This window comes from Sabethes cyaneus, chromosome 2, assembly GCF_943734655.1.
Source record: "Sabethes cyaneus chromosome 2, idSabCyanKW18_F2, whole genome shotgun sequence".
NCBI lineage: Eukaryota > Metazoa > Arthropoda > Insecta > Diptera > Culicidae > Sabethes > Sabethes cyaneus.
The window spans coordinates 79,197,519-79,217,556 of record NC_071354.1 but is presented as its reverse complement, the minus strand read 5'-3'; the positions used below and the strand labels follow the sequence as shown (position 1 = coordinate 79,217,556).

General features: G+C 40.4%; 1 protein-coding gene across 3 annotated transcripts in view; it reads right to left on the bottom strand.

The window, feature by feature from the left end:
* LOC128738513 (solute carrier family 12 member 4) overlaps nt 1-20,038 on the bottom strand; it is a 427,692-nt gene that overhangs the window by 74,137 nt on the left and 333,517 nt on the right. For all 3 annotated transcript variants that reach the window (XM_053833713.1, XM_053833715.1, XM_053833714.1), the window contains exons 4-6: nt 15,819-15,889; nt 9,277-9,397; nt 8,655-8,788 (exon numbers count right to left, since the gene is read on the bottom strand). In XM_053833713.1, the coding sequence (XP_053689688.1) occupies nt 8,655-8,788; nt 9,277-9,397; nt 15,819-15,889 (326 nt within the window). The remainder of the gene's footprint in view (nt 1-8,654; nt 8,789-9,276; nt 9,398-15,818; nt 15,890-20,038) is intronic.

Below are 20,038 nucleotides of genomic sequence, written 5' to 3'. Positions count from 1 at the left end.
GAGTCTTCCAAGACCCAGTGTCCAAGTCCAGACCCAGGGTCCAGAGGTTCAAAAATCGAAAGTCCAAGAGTCCAGAATCCAGAGTCCATAGTCCAGAATTCAGAATCTTCCAGAGTCCAGAACCTAGAGTTCAGAGTCTTACAGAGTCCGGAGTTCAGATTCCAGACTCTAGAATCCAGAGTACAGATTCCAGAGTCCAGACCAGACCCCAGAGTTCGGATTACAGAATCCAGCGTCCATATTCCAGAGTCCAGAGTCCAGACCCTAGATGTCAGAGCCCAGAGTTCATAATCCAGAGTCCAAAGAGCCTAAATTCCAGAGTTGGGCGTCCTGAGGTTGGGAGTTGGGAGTCGCCGGTAGTTTAATCAGAAAAACAATCGAGCACCAATCGAAAGAGTGTGGGTACCCGTCCCACCTAGCATTGCACTACCCAAAAATCTTTTTGGTCTATATCGAAATTCTCCAGTTCACTCAATTAAACATTCTTCGAATCAGATATTCCTCTCAGAAGACGTTACATGTTATTTTTGTTGGCGGTTTTCGACAGAGAGCTTCCCAACGGACTACATGATATGCTCTCGACAAATTCGAATTCAGTGGCCGATTTATTATCAGTTCATAGACTTCGATGCGATGAACGATTTAGTTAAGCGAAATGAGTTGTGGTGAATTAATCTTTAACATGTTTTTCAAAACGGATTAGGCTGATACCTGCCACCCTATATGATTCATCGTTGAACTTTAAGATAACGGGTGAAATATCGGACTCTTTCGTGACTTTAGACGGTTTGAGGCATGGTGGTAGGCTATCGAATTTGCTTATTGCTAAGTTTTACTCGGATTGCTAGATCAGTATCGCAGCTCGAGGCCAATTAAGAAGCCTTTCATCATACAGTTTGCAAATATTTTTATTAAAATGAACAACATTTCAGCAACCAATTTATCATACCCACAGTTTTTCACTTGGTATATGAAAACCCCTCAACATACATGTCGAAATTTCATTTTTAATTAAGCATCAAATTTACATTTTTATTCTTAACTTCCCACGCGTTTACTACAACCGGTGGTTCGCTTTTACCAAACACATACACTAGGCATCTTTACATAACGAAAGATTAATCTTGATAATACTAGCTTCGGTGGTGGTGGCACCGCTAGGTGAAAGCCTACGATATATCACTATGATTTATGTGGCCGCCTCGTAACAATCAGCGGTAGCTTATAAATATGAAACAGCACATCGAATCCCGCTTTGGCATTCCTGGAAAAAGCCTCCCGATTGCATGTCGTTAACGGTCGGCCAAAATAGATTGAATTTCGTTAAAATCACTCGGCGCGTAATTGCTTCTCCCCTTTCATACCGGTGGTGGTGCGATGGTGGCGGGTTTGTGGTCTGATGCATATTCAATTTTACTGAATATCAAATTTAACTTCCACTTTCTGGTACGGCTGTATCAATGGCGAACCAATTTTCACCGGTCTATACTTATTTTCCGACATCTCGATTCTGGTGTTGGTTGCGTGTTGGAGTTGAGTACATTATAAGCAATGTAGTCTTTCTACTATTTTATGATTCAATTCAGTAATGTTGTTAGAAAATAAAGATTTCTATGTTTGATTGGATTGTTTCCACATAGACCAACAGACGTTACACTTTGAATAAGTTACTCAGAGTATACCATTCTGATGATAATAGACCTTTTTTGGAGATGAAACGAGTGTAACGACTGTTTGTCTGTGGTTTTCATGTTGTTTACAGAAAGTGAACGTAAATTGTAGTGAATAATTTAACAGGAAAATGTGTATGTGTGGTGCACTGAAACCCACAATATTATTTTAATTGCTGAATAAAAATTGCGTAGCAGAGAAATCTATGAAATTTCAATTCTATCAAATGCAAGAGAATGTCGCGTTGATTTCGAACCTGATTGAATCAGTTTTCCCACCAGAACCCGCTTTACTCAACGGGCGCAGTTCGCACAGCATTCGACACAACGACAGCGACCAATAAAATACTGATGGATGTAGGTCGCGCCCTGAATCTTCTATGCTCCGTACCGTGCTGGAAAAAGGGAAAACAAACGGCACACCAAATCCCAGAGCCGTAAAGTGTGGCTAGCAGCAGGCACGCCTTATCAGTTCCGCAACCTTTCCGTTTGTCACTGTTCTTAGCGCAAATGTCACGAAGGATGAGTGCTGACGTTGAAACAAGAACCGGCAGCGATTATTCGACGCTTTCGCCCCAGCTAAATACGGCGGAATTTTCATTTGAAATCCACTGGGTTGCTGGCTGTAGTAGGTATACGTAGGAGTAGAGTTCGCAGAAAAACGGCACTGCGACGATTTGGGTTGGGTAAAGTTGTTTATCGAATGCTTTTTGCCCTTGGCAAATGGAAGCTTCTAACGAAGCGTGTATTTTGATTATCCCAACCCGAGCTTCCGGTAAGAATATTATTACTTTGCTCGTAACAATTTTCGGTATATTAAAGTGCCACCAAAGCTTGAATGGTTTGTAGTAAAGCGAATGGAAGCCATGGGCTTTTGTTGAAATACTTGTGACGGTGTATACAACCCGGTTGTTTAATTAATCTTATCATGACAGAGGTTCACTTCAAAGGAATGCTTTTGATCAGCAGTGGAGCTTCCGCTTCAAGAAACAATGGGAAAATGTAATTTACTCGGCGGAAATCTGCATAACAATCGAACCGTTTTCGCACTGATTGGACTTTATCAATCGGGCATAATTGGCACTCGTCCATTAGAGCGGCTTTCGATTGTCACAGAGGAATATTTATCGGCAGCACATTCATTATTGCCGCTGTTCACATTATTATAGTTTTCTACTGCTGAATCGGACGAAATCATCAGTCGACGTAGTCTTGTTTCGAAAGGGAAAAAGAAAAAAAGAAAAAATAAGAAAAGTATTTGCTGCGCGAACGCCGTTGCCTCGTTGCTGATTCAGCAAATTTGTTAGACAAGATATTGCTTGGTTTTAGCAATAACATTAATGGGTTACAGTAAAGCGCAGTTTCAGTAGCTTTTGAATATGTATCGTGTTTAAAAGTAGATTCAATTTATAGAGAGGATTCTAATAACTTTGGCTTTATGTTTTTTGACCGAACAGGATAAGATTAATCACTGTATTGGATTAGATTTCAGATAATTAGATAATAAGGTTTGGTGCAAAATGGGTGACGTAACTTATAAAAATTTTGTCAGATTTTCCTGAACGGGGTGGTCTCTATTAGGTTCTCTGCTATTGCTTTCGCTGGTCGCTAATCCGACGTCCCTGCAACGTGACTATCACACGGTGTTTTACTCGCTTCACAGTATCCGTAGATTTCGTAGATCGTAGATTCATGCACCTGAATCACACACCTTCTGCCATTTTCCCGCCAATTGTTCGTAGGATCCTACACACGTGAAGGTGGTTAATCAGTTTTGTTAAAGACCATGCCCAAGCATTTTGCGCCATATATCATTTCGCTTAACTGAAACGTACGTCGCTTTAAAATCTACGAACAGATATAAATACTGTCTTATGCTGGTGCGATGTCTTTTAAGATTTCACCTGCATAGTAATGTTCTGCCAACAAACTCGGTCCATGGCTGTCCATCTCCTATTTCTCGAATGTCCCACACTTTCCAGGTTTTGCTCCACTTGGTCTAACCATCGAGCTCATTATGCACTCTGGTACCAACCGGATTCGAGGCAAACGCCATTTTAGCGGAGTTGTTGTCCGGCATTCTCACAACATGTCCCGCCCATTCTATCCTTCCAGCCTTAGCAACTTTCTGGATACTGTGTTTGCCGAAGAGCTGCGTCAGCTTGTGGTTCATCCTTCTCCTCCATACACTGTTCTCACATACACCGCCAACGATGGCCCTAAGCACACGACGTTCAAAAACGGCCAGTGCCTTCAAGTCCCCGCCAAGTATTGTCCACGTTTCGTGCCCGTAGCAGACTACCGGTCTTGTTAGCGTATAGTACATGATTCATTTGGTACGGGGGTGAAGCTTACCAGACCTTACCTCTGCTGTAGTTGTTATCCGACACCCGAGGTATACAAATTCGTCTACCACCTCTAACTCGTAGTTGTCGACAATTACACTATTGCTTATGGGAGCTAGGTCGCGCTCGGTTCCTCTTGCTAACAGGTACTTGGCTTTAGACACATTCACCACTAATCCAACCATTACTGCTTTACGTTTCAGCTTGGTATTCTATTCAGCAATCGCTGGAACATCCTTCCGACAATATCCACGTCGTCAAAGAAACAGATAAACTGGCTAGATTTGTTAAAGACCTGTTAAAACCTATACGTTTCATAACACCTTCTAGCGCGATGGGCATATCATCGCCTTGTCGAAGTCCCCTTCGTGTTTGAAATGTTTACACAGCTTTGTGCACCATCCATCGGGTCCTTAATTAGTCTTGCCAGCTTCCCGCGAAAGCCGTCATCGTCCATAATGTTCCATAACTTTTCACGGTCGATAGTATCGTATGCGAGCCTAAAAGCGATGAATAGGTGGTGCGTAGGGACATGGTATTCTCGACACTTTTGGAGAATCTTTCTCAGCACAAAAATTCGCTCCGTTGTCAATCGCCCGTTCACAAAACCGGCTTGATAACTTCCCACGAATCTAGAAACTAGCGCCGATAACCGGCGAAAGATGATCTGAGAAAGCACTTTATATGCGGCGTTGAGAATGGAGATCGCTCGGTAGTTCTCACATTCCAACTTGTCGCTCTTCTTCCACTCTTCCGGTTGCTATTTTGATTCCCAGGTCCTGACTATTGGCCGGTGTAAACAGGTAGTCGACCTACCCGGGCTCCTCTTGATAAACTCCCCTGCGATGCCATCTTCGCCAGCTACCTTGTTGTTCTCGAGCTGCTCGATGGCTTTGATCACTTCACCTATCGTGGGAGTCGGTACATTACCATCATCCGCCGTACTGTTCGTTTTTGAGCATAGAGGCCTCGAAAAAATTCCAAGACTTTAGTTGCCACCCGTTACCAAGACAGCATGATACCTACAGTAAAGATTTGTATGACGCGGTAGGTGGTGCTGTACGCTCATCGCGATATCTCAGCTGTCCATTAACCAATAAATTTGAGTTGTGGTACATTGTTAGCATGTGGTATAACCTAGTCAACTACTAAAAATCAACTTTATTGGTTAATGGACAGCTGAGATATCACGATGGGCGTACAGCACCACCCACCGCGTTATACAAATCTTTACTGTAGTTATTATGCTGTCTTGGTAACGGGTGGCAACTAAAGTTTTGGAATATTTTCGAGGCCTCTATGCTCAAAACCAAACGAACTCTGAGAGAAATGAGATTATTTTACGTGTTTGCTCTCTTTCCTTTTTTCACCAGTATTTTGTTGTTGTTCATGCTTGCCTTGTTTTGCTTAAAATGGCATCACAACAAGAAAAATTTCGAGAACGCGTTGTACACTTCTACGAACTGCACAGAAATTACGGTAAAAATTATACGGCGCAACATTTAAAAAGCGAAAATGTTGCGGCTTCGACTGTGTATCATATCCTAAGATGCCCAACAACTACTCGCAAACAAGGTAGTGGAAGATCAGCCAAAATTATTGACGCAGAAGGACACCGTTCTCTTTTTCGTGCTCTCAACAACAAGGATTCCGTGAACCAACGGGATGCCGTAAAAAAGTTTAACTGTTTTCAGCAGTACATCTGCAAAATATTGAAAAGAGACGGCATAAAGTGCCGAAAGAAGACAAGAGCTGAAATCTCAATGTCGCGGAAAATGATTTGTTTTGGACGAGGAATGTTACTTCCTTCTTTCGAAGACGCACATTCCCGGAAAAGATCGATACTATTCCATGGATAGTTCTTCTGCATCTTCGAATATAAAACATCAGTTTAAACAGAAAGTGATGCCGTACATCACCATTTCTGAGAGAGGTATTTCTAAGTCATGATTCAAGCAGATTTAATTAATTAGGATGTGTACCAGAACGGATGTTTAAAGAAAATGTTGATCCCGTTTTTACAAAAATATCATGCAAATGGACAATACGTGTTTTGGCCGGATAATGCATCATCGCATTACGCCAAAAACCATAATCGTTCCTGAATGCCTACTGGAACCCACTTGTACCCAAAAACCACAACCCGACAAATCTGAGGTAGTGTCGCCCAATCCAAGATTTCTTCGAAATTTTGAGTTCCACGGTGTACAAAAAGAACTGCAGAGTCCCGAATTGCAAACCGCTGATTGGTAGAATGAAGAGATGCATTCGCAAAGTTGACATGATGGCCGGGCATTCCTGTTCCGACATCAAACGGAAGCTTCGCCGAAAAATAGAAGCAATCACTTACGCGTATCCGCTCTTGATGATGGCTTGGAAAACAGACAATTATGATCACGTTTACTTATTCTAGAAATTAAACAGCTGTGAATACGGTATCGCAGAACAATTCAACACGGGGAATACAAAAATTCCCCTCTGATATAAAATATAAAATTTTTTTCATTTGCTAGCAATCTGCAGCATTTTGTTATTAATTTAAGCCTGAAAAATGAGGTGCTCTATTTATACTACTACAAATATGCGAGGCAGATGCGCCTGAAACTCTTCTATCGTTTTGACATAGCTAGTTTTTGAGTGACAAACACTTGCTTATGGTGCTAGTGTATATGAATGATTTAATGTACCTACACTAGTGCCAGAAGCAAGCTGTTGTTACTGTAAAACTAGTTATCTTCAATAAGCCGGTATGTAGGCAACGCCGAATGGTTATCCATCTGACTCTCTTTTGATCTGCTTTTGAAGGACAGCAATCCACCAAATAGGCCCCTGGACGGTGCTATTTGCTCATTGTAATTTCTCAGGCCTCTTCAAATAGACACAGATGGTTTTTGGTAGACAATAAACCTATGATAAGCCCCAACAATATGCTAAAAATCAGCTTTATTTTTAAATATGCTACTAAGAAATTATGGTGGGCGCACGCGCAGTACCACCTATTGAGTTATTCGGTGGATTGCTTTATAACTGTTATGGTTTGTACCATGCAAGCTTTTTCGTACTGTCGGATATTTAAACAACAAAGATACCACTAAAAAAATGGGCCTGAAATTTCATTATTTCTCGCGACTATAACTCAAATTCAGCAGCGTTTCATTAGACCAAAATGCACTCCGATATTTAGTAAATGTTATTCTATTAATTGATATAAAAATCTTGTCATGAGTAAATATAGTTTCAACGTAATTCTTGAATATTGTTCAGGCTGCCGCTTAATAGGCTCACATGAATCCTAATTTCAACACAGGGCATGATAAGCGTGGACCAAACTGTCACACAAAAACGAAAAGCTATGACCACAAATATCATAATTAAATTGGTTTTGATGTTTTTTATGAAATTATTTCTATGTAGAATTTTTGTTTCGTTGGGAATGACCCTCTGGGTTAAAACCTCTAATAAAAAAAATTGTTTCAAATGATTTTAGATATGAAGGTTCGACACTAGATAAATAACTAGGCACGAAACATATAAATGAAGTTAAATATTTTCCTATATTCGTTTCATACACTAACAGACTAAACATAATAAATATGACAGTAGAAATAAAGGATATCACTAAACAGACTAGTTCAATTTTCAGAATGGAGCTTCAACGAGTTTCAACATGTTTCAGGTCACAGCAAATTCGAAGCTGGGCACGATTTGTCTATGTTGACTTAATTAATTGGACCATGTTACCTTGTCAGAAGAAAATTGAACAAATTTAATTTGTTTCCATTCAATATTTATTAGAGAAAAGCAAATGAAGCAGTATAAGTGGATCATCATGATGAATTGAAACTCGAGTTTTCGGCGCTTGCCCCACCATCCATCACATGATGATTTTTTATTGAAAATTTAGAAAACATTTTTTCCAGCCTAGTTTTTTCTAATTTTGGAAAAATGTTGGCAAAACTGATTTTCTCTATCTGTAAAACAACATTTGGCCGCAGAAAAATTTAGCAAACAACTGAAGCGAAACTGAAATATGTAAATTAATTTCGCCTATCGCCTCTTGGGCGCACTAAAAATAACTCATCGCCGTTAGTGCGTAAATCTTCCTCCTCTCGTGACACGTCGTGTTAACGACGAAAAGCAAAGTAAAAGTACCGATATTAATCTGAGAGGAAAACCTTTCACCAGCGCCATTGACATGGACCGAAATTTGTAACGAAATTTATCAGCACATTTTGCGGTGGCACAACGCAACGCAACGGGGTAGATTCGGAGCGAGTGTCACGCACTTTGCGCGAGATTGCGGGCTGTGGCTAACCCCAACCCGCTGGTTGAGTCGCTGCTAGTGACAATTTTAATTTATCCTCAAATTACATGCTAAAGTGTTTACCAGTGCGTAATATCGAGTCTGTTGTGCGGCTGTGTGTGATAATTAATAGCAATGGAAATGGGGGGTTAATAATTTTGTAAAGTGTGGGGTTGATCGTTAGGTCTTGACTAAAAATGTGCGTTTGAAGATATGATGCGTGCGTATGAGACCCACGGATAGTAACATGCAGCCGTGTGGTTTTAAACAGGCTGCGGGTTGGAAGGGTGAAATGAATTGAAAGTAATGATATTGTAGAAAAAAATGTAAACATACCACGCAACAACAACATAACACAATTAAAAACCCATAAATAGCTCCGGCCGTTCCGACGACCCATGTTAAACGAATGAATAAAATTACACCGAAAATATTCTGTATACACGGCAGATAGACACCGATGAGTGTGCCTGGTAGCAGTAGTAGTGGTGGTTGTCAGTAGTAAATAGGTTTTTTGGTTGTTTTTCGAACAGAAAGTTGATGAGTTACGCATTTAATTGGTGTAAAATACCCAGGATGTTCCATATCCGGTTTTTTTTATTCCAAGACCCATGAAGTAGAATAGTTTGTTTAGCCGGAAAGCAGAAGGAAAAAAAAAGAAATAAAAACCTGTGTGAGTATTCGGCTAAATATTTAAAAACAGTTAAAATGTCAAAAGTTATTTCAGCATTTAGTTTTTTTCCGATAAACCGATTACTTTAAAATAAATTTAATCAATTCCGACCAATAACTACTACTAGATAGCAAAACTTTCGGTTATGTAATTTGCCTTATTGGCCAACACCGAGTAGGAAAGTGTGGTCCATGCTTTAGTTCATTTATCCACTTGAAATATATACTGTTACTACGGTTGTTGTGGAAATTACGTGCAATGTGAGGATAAAAACAGTGTACTTACCCATGCGGGCAGAGGCAGGTGCTGGTTTTGCATCTGGATCCGTCGGCGCGGGGATCGTATTCGAGTAGTTTGCCAGGGACGAGATGAGTGTTGTGATTTGTGGACGTTCTTGGATTTCATCCTGCAAAAAAATAGAATAGCTTATTAGTGAAACGATCAATTTTAGCAATCAGCGAGACTTGACAGTGCCTAGGCAATATACCTAAATATATCGATCACGAACTACCAAGAAAATTCGACTCGCACCATTTGGCACGGAGCTAGGCAACGAAATAAAAACATAGAATGAGAGCTTGGTGCCCAGGTACATATCTTCCACACGATTGTCAGGAACATGCTACTTGAGCCACAAATGCTGACCTGAAACTCCAGATCACTAAATCGGGTAATGAAAAGGTGCTGCTCGAACAACCCTAAAACTTACTACATTACATTTTTATTTAAGAGTAACCGGACGACGCAGGTGAAGAGTAAACATGTGCAAATCTAACATCTACATTCACTAACTCCTGTCCTTAACTCCACGTGGTGTCGGTTCGGTATGCTTGTAGCGACCCTGCCTTCTTGTGATGTGACCAGTGGTGAAACCCTCGGCAAAGTGCGCAGCGGGCGGAGGGCGGAGGGAGGGGAGTTTGGAGAAAGATCAATGAGCGGAGAGAGGCGAAAGCCGGCATTTAGCGAGCGTGATTCAGAACTGCCCGTCAGCGATACACCGAACTGGAGTGGGCTGTTAAATGAGCTTGTAGGCGGGGCAAGAGAGCCCTAGCCGACGAAGGAGAAACCGCCGCTGCCAAAATCTGTTTGTTGTACGATATTTCTCGCGGCCTTAGTGGTGCCAGCTGCCAGGATGAATACTAAAATACCGCTAAATGACAGAGCTGGTCAGTTACTGACTAACCGTACAAAACACATTAAGCGATGGACTGAACATTTTAAACAACTCTTCCAAGTGTCAAATGTCACAGACCAACAAAACCAGCAGCGCATGACACCAATAGCTCGTCGCATTAATCGCGTCAACTCTGAGATGCCATCACTGGAAACACTATTTTGCCGGTCCTACTAGCACGGTTGTTGTAGAGTTGTCGTGGTAACCGAAATATGACTAATTTCAGTCGTAATTCGGTTGCTTCAACTGAATGAACCTATAGTGTGCGGGCGGACTAGTTGCAAGATATATTGGTCAAAGTTCCTAGAAAGGAGACCTTATTGAATGCGGTAACTGGTGTGACATCACGTTGCTGTGTATTACTTTTAAAGTACTGTGTAAGGCAATCCTCAACCGGATTGAATAGAAATCGACGCTACTATCCGGCGGCAGCAAGCTGGATTCCGTACTGGTTGATTATGTGTAGACCATATCACAACGGTCCGCATTATATTGGAGGAGATCAACGAATTTCAGGACTCTCTTCTGCTGGTATTCGTTGACTTTGGGAAAGTGTTTGACCGACTCAAGCCCGAAAACATCTAGGTGCCCTTAGGCGTAGAAGAGTCTCCAATAGGCTAATCCATCTCATCGAAGCCCAGTACAAGGCGTTCCTGTGCAATGTGTCGTACAATGGCATCTTGTCTGACCCTATAAGGGTCACTGCTGGTGTGAGACAAGGCTGCATATTATCACCGCTGCTCAACATGTGGCGCTCAAATCAGGTCAACAATATGTAGACCTGCATTCTCAATACAAGTTTAAATCTGTATTGCTGTACTCCTGCGAAACGTGGTGGGTCTCAGCGTAGATTACGAAAAAACTGTGGAAATTTATTAATCGCTGCCTGTAATATATAACTCATGCCTGGTGGTCTGACGACTAGATATCCGATGTGGAACTCTTTCGTCGAAGTCATCAACAGCCGATAGTAATAGAAATTCGAAAACTTAGGTGGAAGTGGATCGGACACACCTTGAGGAGAGGAGCGAACGAGAACTGTACTGCCCATGGATGCATAGTCGACGTAACGACCAGCACCATGATTGTTGAGAAAACGCATTTTTATCGTGAAAAACGTTTAAAGCCATATAATCTTTGCTATAAACTTTTTCAATCGAATAATCTGTCAATTTAGTAGAGTTTATTAATCAAAACAGGCAAGAAGGCGATCCGTGGCGGCCCAATTTTCCCGGAGCGGGGCAATCTCAAACGAGTTGCAAATGGGATGCTTAGTGTTGGGCTGAATGCAGGATCACGTGATAGACTGGAACGCGATTAAAGAAAGGTTTTGTTGTGGATAAAAGTCGATCTACAAAAAGAGCTATCGGATCGAGTTCTAGAATTACTGCGGCATTACGCTGGCTGGTCAAACCCGCATGCAAGGTGCTCTCCAAAATTTGGTAGACCATATGGTCTAATCTCAAACCCAACAGCAAAAGATTACATATTTTCGTAGATTTCAAGGCAGCATTCGATACAGTTAAGGGCGAACAGCTATGGCAGATAAACACGAGCTCAATGCGTTGTGATTTAACGCCTACTTTTTCTTTCGCAAGACGTTTAGATCAAGCAGCACACGATAAAAGATGTGGAGATTTCCTTTATTTTTACTAACTAACGCGTAACTGTGAGTGTCATAAAAAGTTAGTAGAATTACCGTGAACGACTACTATGGTTGAGTGTTCGGAATTAGGAGTTGGTCGGAATTACCCGCCTTCAGGGTATAGCGAATTTCCCATTTTTCTTTTTTATTCGTGAGATCTAGTAAGTGTAAGACGCATGAAAATCTATATACAGTGTGACACATATATATTCGAACAAAAATCATTTTTTGCTTACAATGGCATATACAATTAATACAATCAAACTAATATCATGTGTGTGTGTCATGGCTTAAGTCTTACTTGACGTAGTTTCATTTTCGTATTGTATCTCGTTCGGTGTACACGTACCAATGTTCGAGTTACGGTCGTTGATAATAAGTAAATTCCGAAACGGTGCTGCATGCAGCACTATTTTTCGTGACCTCAAACATCTCGGCATAAAAAGAGGATATCAGGATGAAACTATGGTTCTACAATTGATGAAAGGACGGTAAGGGAAAGTAATGAAGGATTTTTTAGGGAATGGAGGGGAAAGAGTGGAAAGGAAGGGGTGGGGTAATAGGTAGCTACGCTTAACAAGTTGTCGTTGTGACTCCAACCTTTTGTCCAATACTGGAAGCTGCATGGATCGAACCAGGCTATACTCTGAGATTATAACCAAGGTGAGTTAAAATAGGTGATCTCGCTGGTACCCGTGTACCAATGAACCACAGAGGCGCCGGGCAAAAGGAGTCTGCACAACCCTCCTTATTAATGTAGTGACTTAGGTTGGGTTATTTTTAGACGCAAATTGTGCCTCTTCCTACACCTACTGTAGAAACCACCGACCGAGAAGTTTAATTTAACTTTGTGTTTACTGGCGGGACGACGACACTATGCAGGCCCTTGCGACTTACAAGGTACTGCGTGTGAACGTTGTTCGTCTGCTAGCGTGTTAGCCGCAATTCTCAGCGCGGGGTTTCGGGGGGAGGCCTGTGGAAATTTGACCAAACCTCGTGATTTTAGTCGCCATTGTAGCCAGAGTCACTCACACAAAAGAGCAATTTTACCCACCTGTAGAATCAGCAAGGTGGAGATGTTTTTATTCAGTTAAATAAAACACAACGCAAAGATAAAAACTACTTGTTTCAGTTTCAGGCTGACTCTTTTATGTACAACGTATTAGAGCTACATTAATGTAATCATAAGATCTTCGCATGCCGTCATGTAAATAAATTTAATATAAAGCTCAAACAACTAATACAAAAGTTAAATATATTCGCAAATACTGGCAAATGGAATGTATCCGCAGTTTTCTTGATAGATATTTATATTTTCCGGATCGTAAGATTCGGACTCAACTAGTAATTTATAATTGTTCTGAAGGAGCATACGCCGTCACATGAAGTTGAAGACGTAAAAAAAGCAAAGCAAAGCCTAGGTGCTACATTCCGTCATCGAAACTTGACCTTCTGTTTTTATACGACAGACTTCGCAGCCAGCTGTTAGAGTACAGGACAATTGCAGGGCCAGTTGCTACAAACCTATTGACTCTAACAGCCTCTTTCAGCCGAGATTATTAGGCCAGCGTCATACCTCGAAGCCAACTGGGAGGCTCGCCGGTCATCGACAAAGACTTTTATAACTTTAGAGCTTTGTAAAAGAAACACAACCAGAAAAAAAGACAAAATTTTATTTTTTCAGCCATCTTTTCTTCTTCTTTTCGTTTTTCTCAAGTTGTATTTCGTTTACAAAGCTCAAAAGTTATAAAAGTCTTTGTCGAGCTCCTACCAATAAAACAGAAAAAAGTTTGTTCCAATACATTGTGTAGTTTTTGAGAAAAAGGTACATAAAATTTGAAAATCGTGGGTTTTCAGAATCGGCGTTTTATTCCGTCGATGTTGAAATTTTCGAAAGTTTTAGACGTTCATGTCCCCTTAAGATAAAGTCTTTACATCCACCAAGTCTAGTCGGATCCTGAGAGGGTGCTGCCAATCTCATAGACGAGTTGGCGCAAAATCCGTCATATGTGTCATTTTAAAAAGAAACAAATGTATGTAAACCTTATGCAAATGTAAATCATTAATCAACGAACTTATTTTATTTACAAAAAGTAGTCAGCTGAATCGACAAAACACAAACATCTATCGTTCGAAAGCAATGAATCCGTGTGTAACTATGTCGAACACAAAACAAATTCAACAATGCGTGAATTGCACCATCCGGACACGGCTATTCTCACATTTTTCTTCCTGTTAGCGCCCTCCGTCGGTAAGGTCAAGTACCACGTGGAATCTTTTAGGTTCCGAGAACAAATGCGAACCTGCCAACATGCTGCTCTGCTTAGGGAGTAGGTACATAAATGGCGGGAAGCGAGCAAAAGTTGCAGTATTCGAGTACACTTTTGCTGCTTGCTTGCTTGCAAGCCGGTCAACGGTAGTCGATTCGACCTCGACTCGGTGGAAGCAAGTTCCATAAGGCGGCTCGGAAAGCCCCCTTTCCGCCCATCATGGTATGGGTTGCATAACCATTGAGTCTCAAGCATCATTCCGAAAGTGGTATTATACAGTTCATGAAAAGGATCTCTGTTCGCTCTCGTCTGCCTCGCACTATGGATACTGGCGTTAAGGATGTGTTTCTGCGTTGTACATAGTTGTGTATGGATAGAAACCGGCACCGGGCCAGGACGGGTCAAACTGAATAATAGGAAGACCGGTCAATGGCAGGTTGTATGTAATAGGAATTACTGTTCATTCAGGTGAAGCATTTTTATGTTTGGCCTAGGCAGACGTTCCATTGCCATAGATTGCTATCCTCACTAAGAAGCCCTATCCGTTGGCGGGAAATAAATTTTGTTGCTTTTAAATGAAGCTATTTCAGTGCTGTTATAGAATATTTGAGGCTGCAGTAGGGAAATGCTATGGAATTTTGTAATTTTGATTTTTTTTTTCTAATAATGACATTCAGATTTTAACTGTACCGTCTTCATTGTGGTTACTTGACTAGAGTTAATGATGGGTTTTAATTTTGCCAGTAATCATGCTCTTTGTGCAGCAGGAGCTTTCGTTGGTTCACTTTTCGTGGGTGGTAATTAGAGGAATTTATAGCACCTCTTGAATACGTAGTCACAGAAGGTCATAGAACAGCGTAAAGTTTGTGTTGCCTGCTTCGTATCAAGTGCATTTCAACTCGGTAGAAGCAAGAGATAAAAGTTCCGGCTAATTTATTTTATCTCTTGGTACAAAAACATTTTCTAATTACATGTTGCGTTCTTGTAGCGGAGAAGTTCTGGACTCTTATTGTTCCGGCAAGCCGTATCGAGAATGCTTTCAATAACTTTTAGAACAATAGAAATATCCCGAGCACGATACCGTGCAGAGTAATGCAGGTGGGTGAAGTACTAGTGATTAAAAATAGACGTGTCCTTTGTGTGACTAGTTTTATGCACGCTTTCCAACAGCGCCAGACCACACTGCCAGTTACATAATTTCCTGTGACATGATTGCCAGTGATAGCAAGAACTACTATTTTTTTCGAGAGTTGCGCTTCGTTAAGCTTGCCAGGATTTGCATGACTGCACTTGAAAAGGGTGCGAGCACCTAATTGGAAATTAGTGGCTGCGGAAAATGCGGTTAGGAGTAGATCAAATAACATTTCTAGAGCAGTCATGAATATGAATGGATAGAAAAAAATCTCAAAAGAAGTAATCCTAAGATGTGATTGACAAGGAAAAATTCTATTGACTGGCAAATTGGGGGAAAATCCACTTCAATTAAATGGTACGTAGCAGAGTGATTACGTCGGTTTATAACGGTTATGACGTGACGAGCAGGTAGCAATTTATATTTTATTTCCTTTTGAATCACCCGCTAACAACATTGCTGTTACGAATTAGCCGTCATTATTTGTGACCGTTAATTTGCAACTGCAAATAATTAAATAATTATCCTTTTTAAAATGCAGTGGGCCAATTCCAGAGGAACCTAGTAGCAATTTAATTATATTCCGTTTTTATCTTCAGCACTTACCGAGTATAGGTACAGGTTGGTGTCCAGTTTTTCATTTTTCGACACGAAAGGCTGATCATCGGTGGGTTCGCCTGCAAGAGAGAACAAAAACAGAGGAAACTTTAGTTTCAACTTTAGCGTTAGAACACGACGAAGTCACAAATCAGTACATTTTGCCACAATCGTTTAAAATAGCAGTTATAACCAAATCTATTGAGGGCATAGAAAAGCGAATCCGGATGAGAAGGCACGGATCGTGCTCAAGCACTTATCTGCGGAAACTATTCGCTTTACGTACACAGCCGGATGACAGTGCCGTTCCATTTGTTGATGATGACGATGACGACGACGACCACGATGGCAACAGCAGCGTCAATGTCAATAGACAAAAAGCATATCGATCAATATTCCAAATAATACTATCCTGGCTGTTCGGGCACCTGATCATCCTCCTACTAGCTATCCTTCCCTCGCAAGCTCTAAAACGTGCACTTTTTGTGACATGAAAGCGCTTTCATTTCCACCCGGGAAATACACCGATAGAATAGACCTTCATTAGCGGTTCTAGCTTTCCTAATGAACGTCACCCATTCTTCGGATTCATATTTGTGTATTGATGAACGTGAAAATTTTCAAATAATTCATCATTAAAAGTTCGATGTGGAGTACTGCCTCGATGTTTCCCAGGGGAGCTTTTAAATGGGGATTATTTTTTCGGTGACCCGTTGAAGCGATGAAAAAATATTATTCAAAAATAATAATTTACTGACCCGTGAAACAATACCAAACAGCCAGTGCCGCAATACTCTCGGCTCGGTTTGTGTTTGCTTTTGCGTGTTGGACAGGAAATAAAAACAGTTTTAGCATCGCAAAATCAACCGAACTTCAATAGCAACGTGAATGAATCGAGAGAGTTTATGAACGACATCGCAACGATACCAAACACCCAGCCGCCCTCCGCCCCAGGAGGAGGAGGAAGCATCATTTGCGCCAGTGGTTCACAGTTCGATGCGTCGGATTAATGTGCGAAGCGAAAACAATGGCGAAACCCAACTTGACACCACTCAGGAAGCATAATGCAAATCGATGTCAGGAACGCAATTAATCAATGGATATCGCAACAACTACGATATAGAAATAATGTAGGGTACGGAGTGAATCAGAACGTACAAATCGAAACTATGTCATTCGTCGGCTTTGGCTAAGAAAGAATTTCTTTAGGGTATTTGAAACCTATAATTTTCCTATCATCGTTGATATAATTCCGAAATCCCAGATGAGTCCTTATGATACTTTTTGTTGAAGCAGCAAAGCAAAGCAAAGGGATGGGAAAACATTAAATTTTCGATTTTGGCATTTCACTTACTTGGAAATTAACGCATCAATATCCTAGGAAATAAAGTTTTTGCAGGTATTGCTATGATGGCACGAAGAGCAGACTATGTCTAGCTACCTCACCCTCGCAAATGCTCTAAAGAGTATTGTAGTTTGAAGGTATTTCAAGAATAAATTCAAAATTAAAAGTTACCTTGCACATCAAAACCATTCGAAAACAATGCGCAATGTATATAAACTTATCTTCAGAGTGATGTTTATTAATCGGTCGCTATAATCCGATTAATTTTGATTTTTTCAGAACAGCACATTAACCTTTTGATACCATAAACTGACCTTTCATAGATATACACATGACAATAAATCGAAAATGTACAAATAAATCACGAAAATATGGCAATATTATTGTGATGCCGATAGCATGTATGATTTTTCATGAGCCATTGTTGAAAATGATTTTAGGAAATGTTAAACAAATGCATAAAGCTTTGACAGATATTTATGGCATCTATGAAGGTAACTTGTTGGCAATATTAGGTATTATTTTCAAAACCAAATTTGTCACATTTTTCAGCCTACTAGCTTGGTATCGAAACACGACACTAATCTTACAAGCCAGCCGTCACATGTTCGAACCTCGACTGGAAGGAACTATAAGAGTCAATAGCTGTAAGAGTCAATTTCATATTATATGACGAATATACGACAAAAAAACGAGGAGAGAATGACGAAAAAACAAGAAAAAGTTATTATTTTTGTTCACTTGACAACAAACGCAACAAAAGATGATGAAAAGATGGCAAAAAAACGAATAAAAGACGGTAAAATGATGACGAAAAGACGAAAAAGTTGTAATAAATAATGGTACGAAGCCGCCGGAAATAAGCGTCAATATTGTCATATCATGGAAAACTGGCAAAAGGAACATGAGAAGACACCAAAATACAATAGAGAAATGACAAAGACACGACAAATGCGAAGAAAAAGGGACAAAATGCTGACCAAAAAACGGTGAAAAGGCGCTAAGAAGGTAACGATAGACAACAACAAGATGACGAAAAGACAGCAAATACACAGAAAAGACACTTTATGTCGACGAGCAGGTAGTGAATAAACAGCGACAAAGAAGTGTAGACAAGTAGGTGAAAAGACGCCAAGTGTCAAAAAAAACGCCACTAAACCACAAAATCGTTATTATAGATGCTAAAAAAATGAAGAATCAATAAAAACAGCAAAATAGTGCAAGCGATGCCAAAAAAGACTACAAATGATAACTCCAATTATGGTAACCAAAACGCCACAAAAGACGACAAAAAATAACAAATCGCCCAAAAAAGGGGCAAAAGACGATATGAAGATGCCAGAAAGCTAGGTGTTAAAAATAAAGAAAAACTACTAATAATCTGTAAAAAGACAGCAAAAAACGATGAGGCCAATCCCGCTGTAGTGATTAGTAATTAGGCCTCTCAGGCCGATGACTCTGCGTCGTTGAATAATTTATGGCAAATTTGGAATGTATCATGAACTGGTTTGATTCAAAAATGTATTAATTTCCTCCAAACACAATCAATAACAATACTTATACGATAAAGAATCATACGTAAGATCATACGTCTAGACATGATGGCATGGACAAAAAACCGAACCGAGCATATAATGTTGCTAGCATTGCCTAAAACGACACGCACCCAAGTTCGTCTCTTTGTTCACACTGTGCTCGTCCATACAAATAATCATGAAGAGTAATATTTTCAGCAGCGGTTTTCAATTTCCCTAAGATGAAGAGCTTACAAAAGCTAAACACTTAGATTGTAAAATGTTGTATCATCAAAAAACTACAAAAATAAAATAATAGTTTACTACTACTACTACTGCAGCGGTTTTCAAAGCCCTCGGTTAACACATTTCAGAGTGTCAACTAACATCAGCATTCAGACAAATATTATCAAGTTTGCAAAAATACTCATGGAGGCACCTCTTGATTATCCCAATTGACCTTATGAGTAAATGAAAGAACACGAAAAATTAACGCCAGTCACAACGCAAAGACACACGTTCTGATCGTCCAGCAGATTTGCGAGCGACTTTTACGAAGCTAGCGTACGCGATACTGAGTGTTTCCGAAGTATTAAAAACTGGTGCCTAAAATACAATACCGAAACCGGTCGCGGTTCATTTGATTTGAGCGTGCAGTGTGCATTTTAACAAGCACGTACCGATTCAAATAATCTTGCAGGGTTTTCAAAATGCATCAGCAGTATGACTCAGTTTTTAGATATGCCTGTTAGGTGGAATGCAGTGAGGTTCATCCAAAGCAAAGCCTTGTGCTTAAACGTTTTACTAAGACTTGACCCTTCTTTGTCGACAGACTTCACAGCCGGCTGTTAGAGTACAGGACAGTTACGGGGTTAGTGCAAAAATCCTACAGACTATATCTAGCAGCACCGCCAGCAGTGAGGTTCATCCATGTAAAATGAAACTCTAGTATATAAGAAAACAGTACACATCAAACTTAATTCACACTGTTCAACAAACTAACAAACACTTCATATTAACAAACCTTCAAATGAAGCACAAATGTGGGTAAACTTCATTTAAACCAAAATTTTTATTTGAAACCTGATAAAATTTTGCTTTTTTCTAAGTTTATAGCCCTTTCTACTGTGATAAATAATAGCTGGTAAAAGTACGGATTTTTCTTTAGTAAAACCTGGCATCACTGCCGTGAGTGTCTATCCCCAGGTTAGGGGCGGCTCACAATGGTGATCCCAATGCACGGTGAATCGTCCTTACATAAGGAGCGGCGTACAACAGCGATTGATTCGAAGCGGGCGGCTGATTTATGAGATACTGCGGTTCGTCAGTTATATCAAAGATGGCAAACCTGTTGACGAGACTACTAGTCT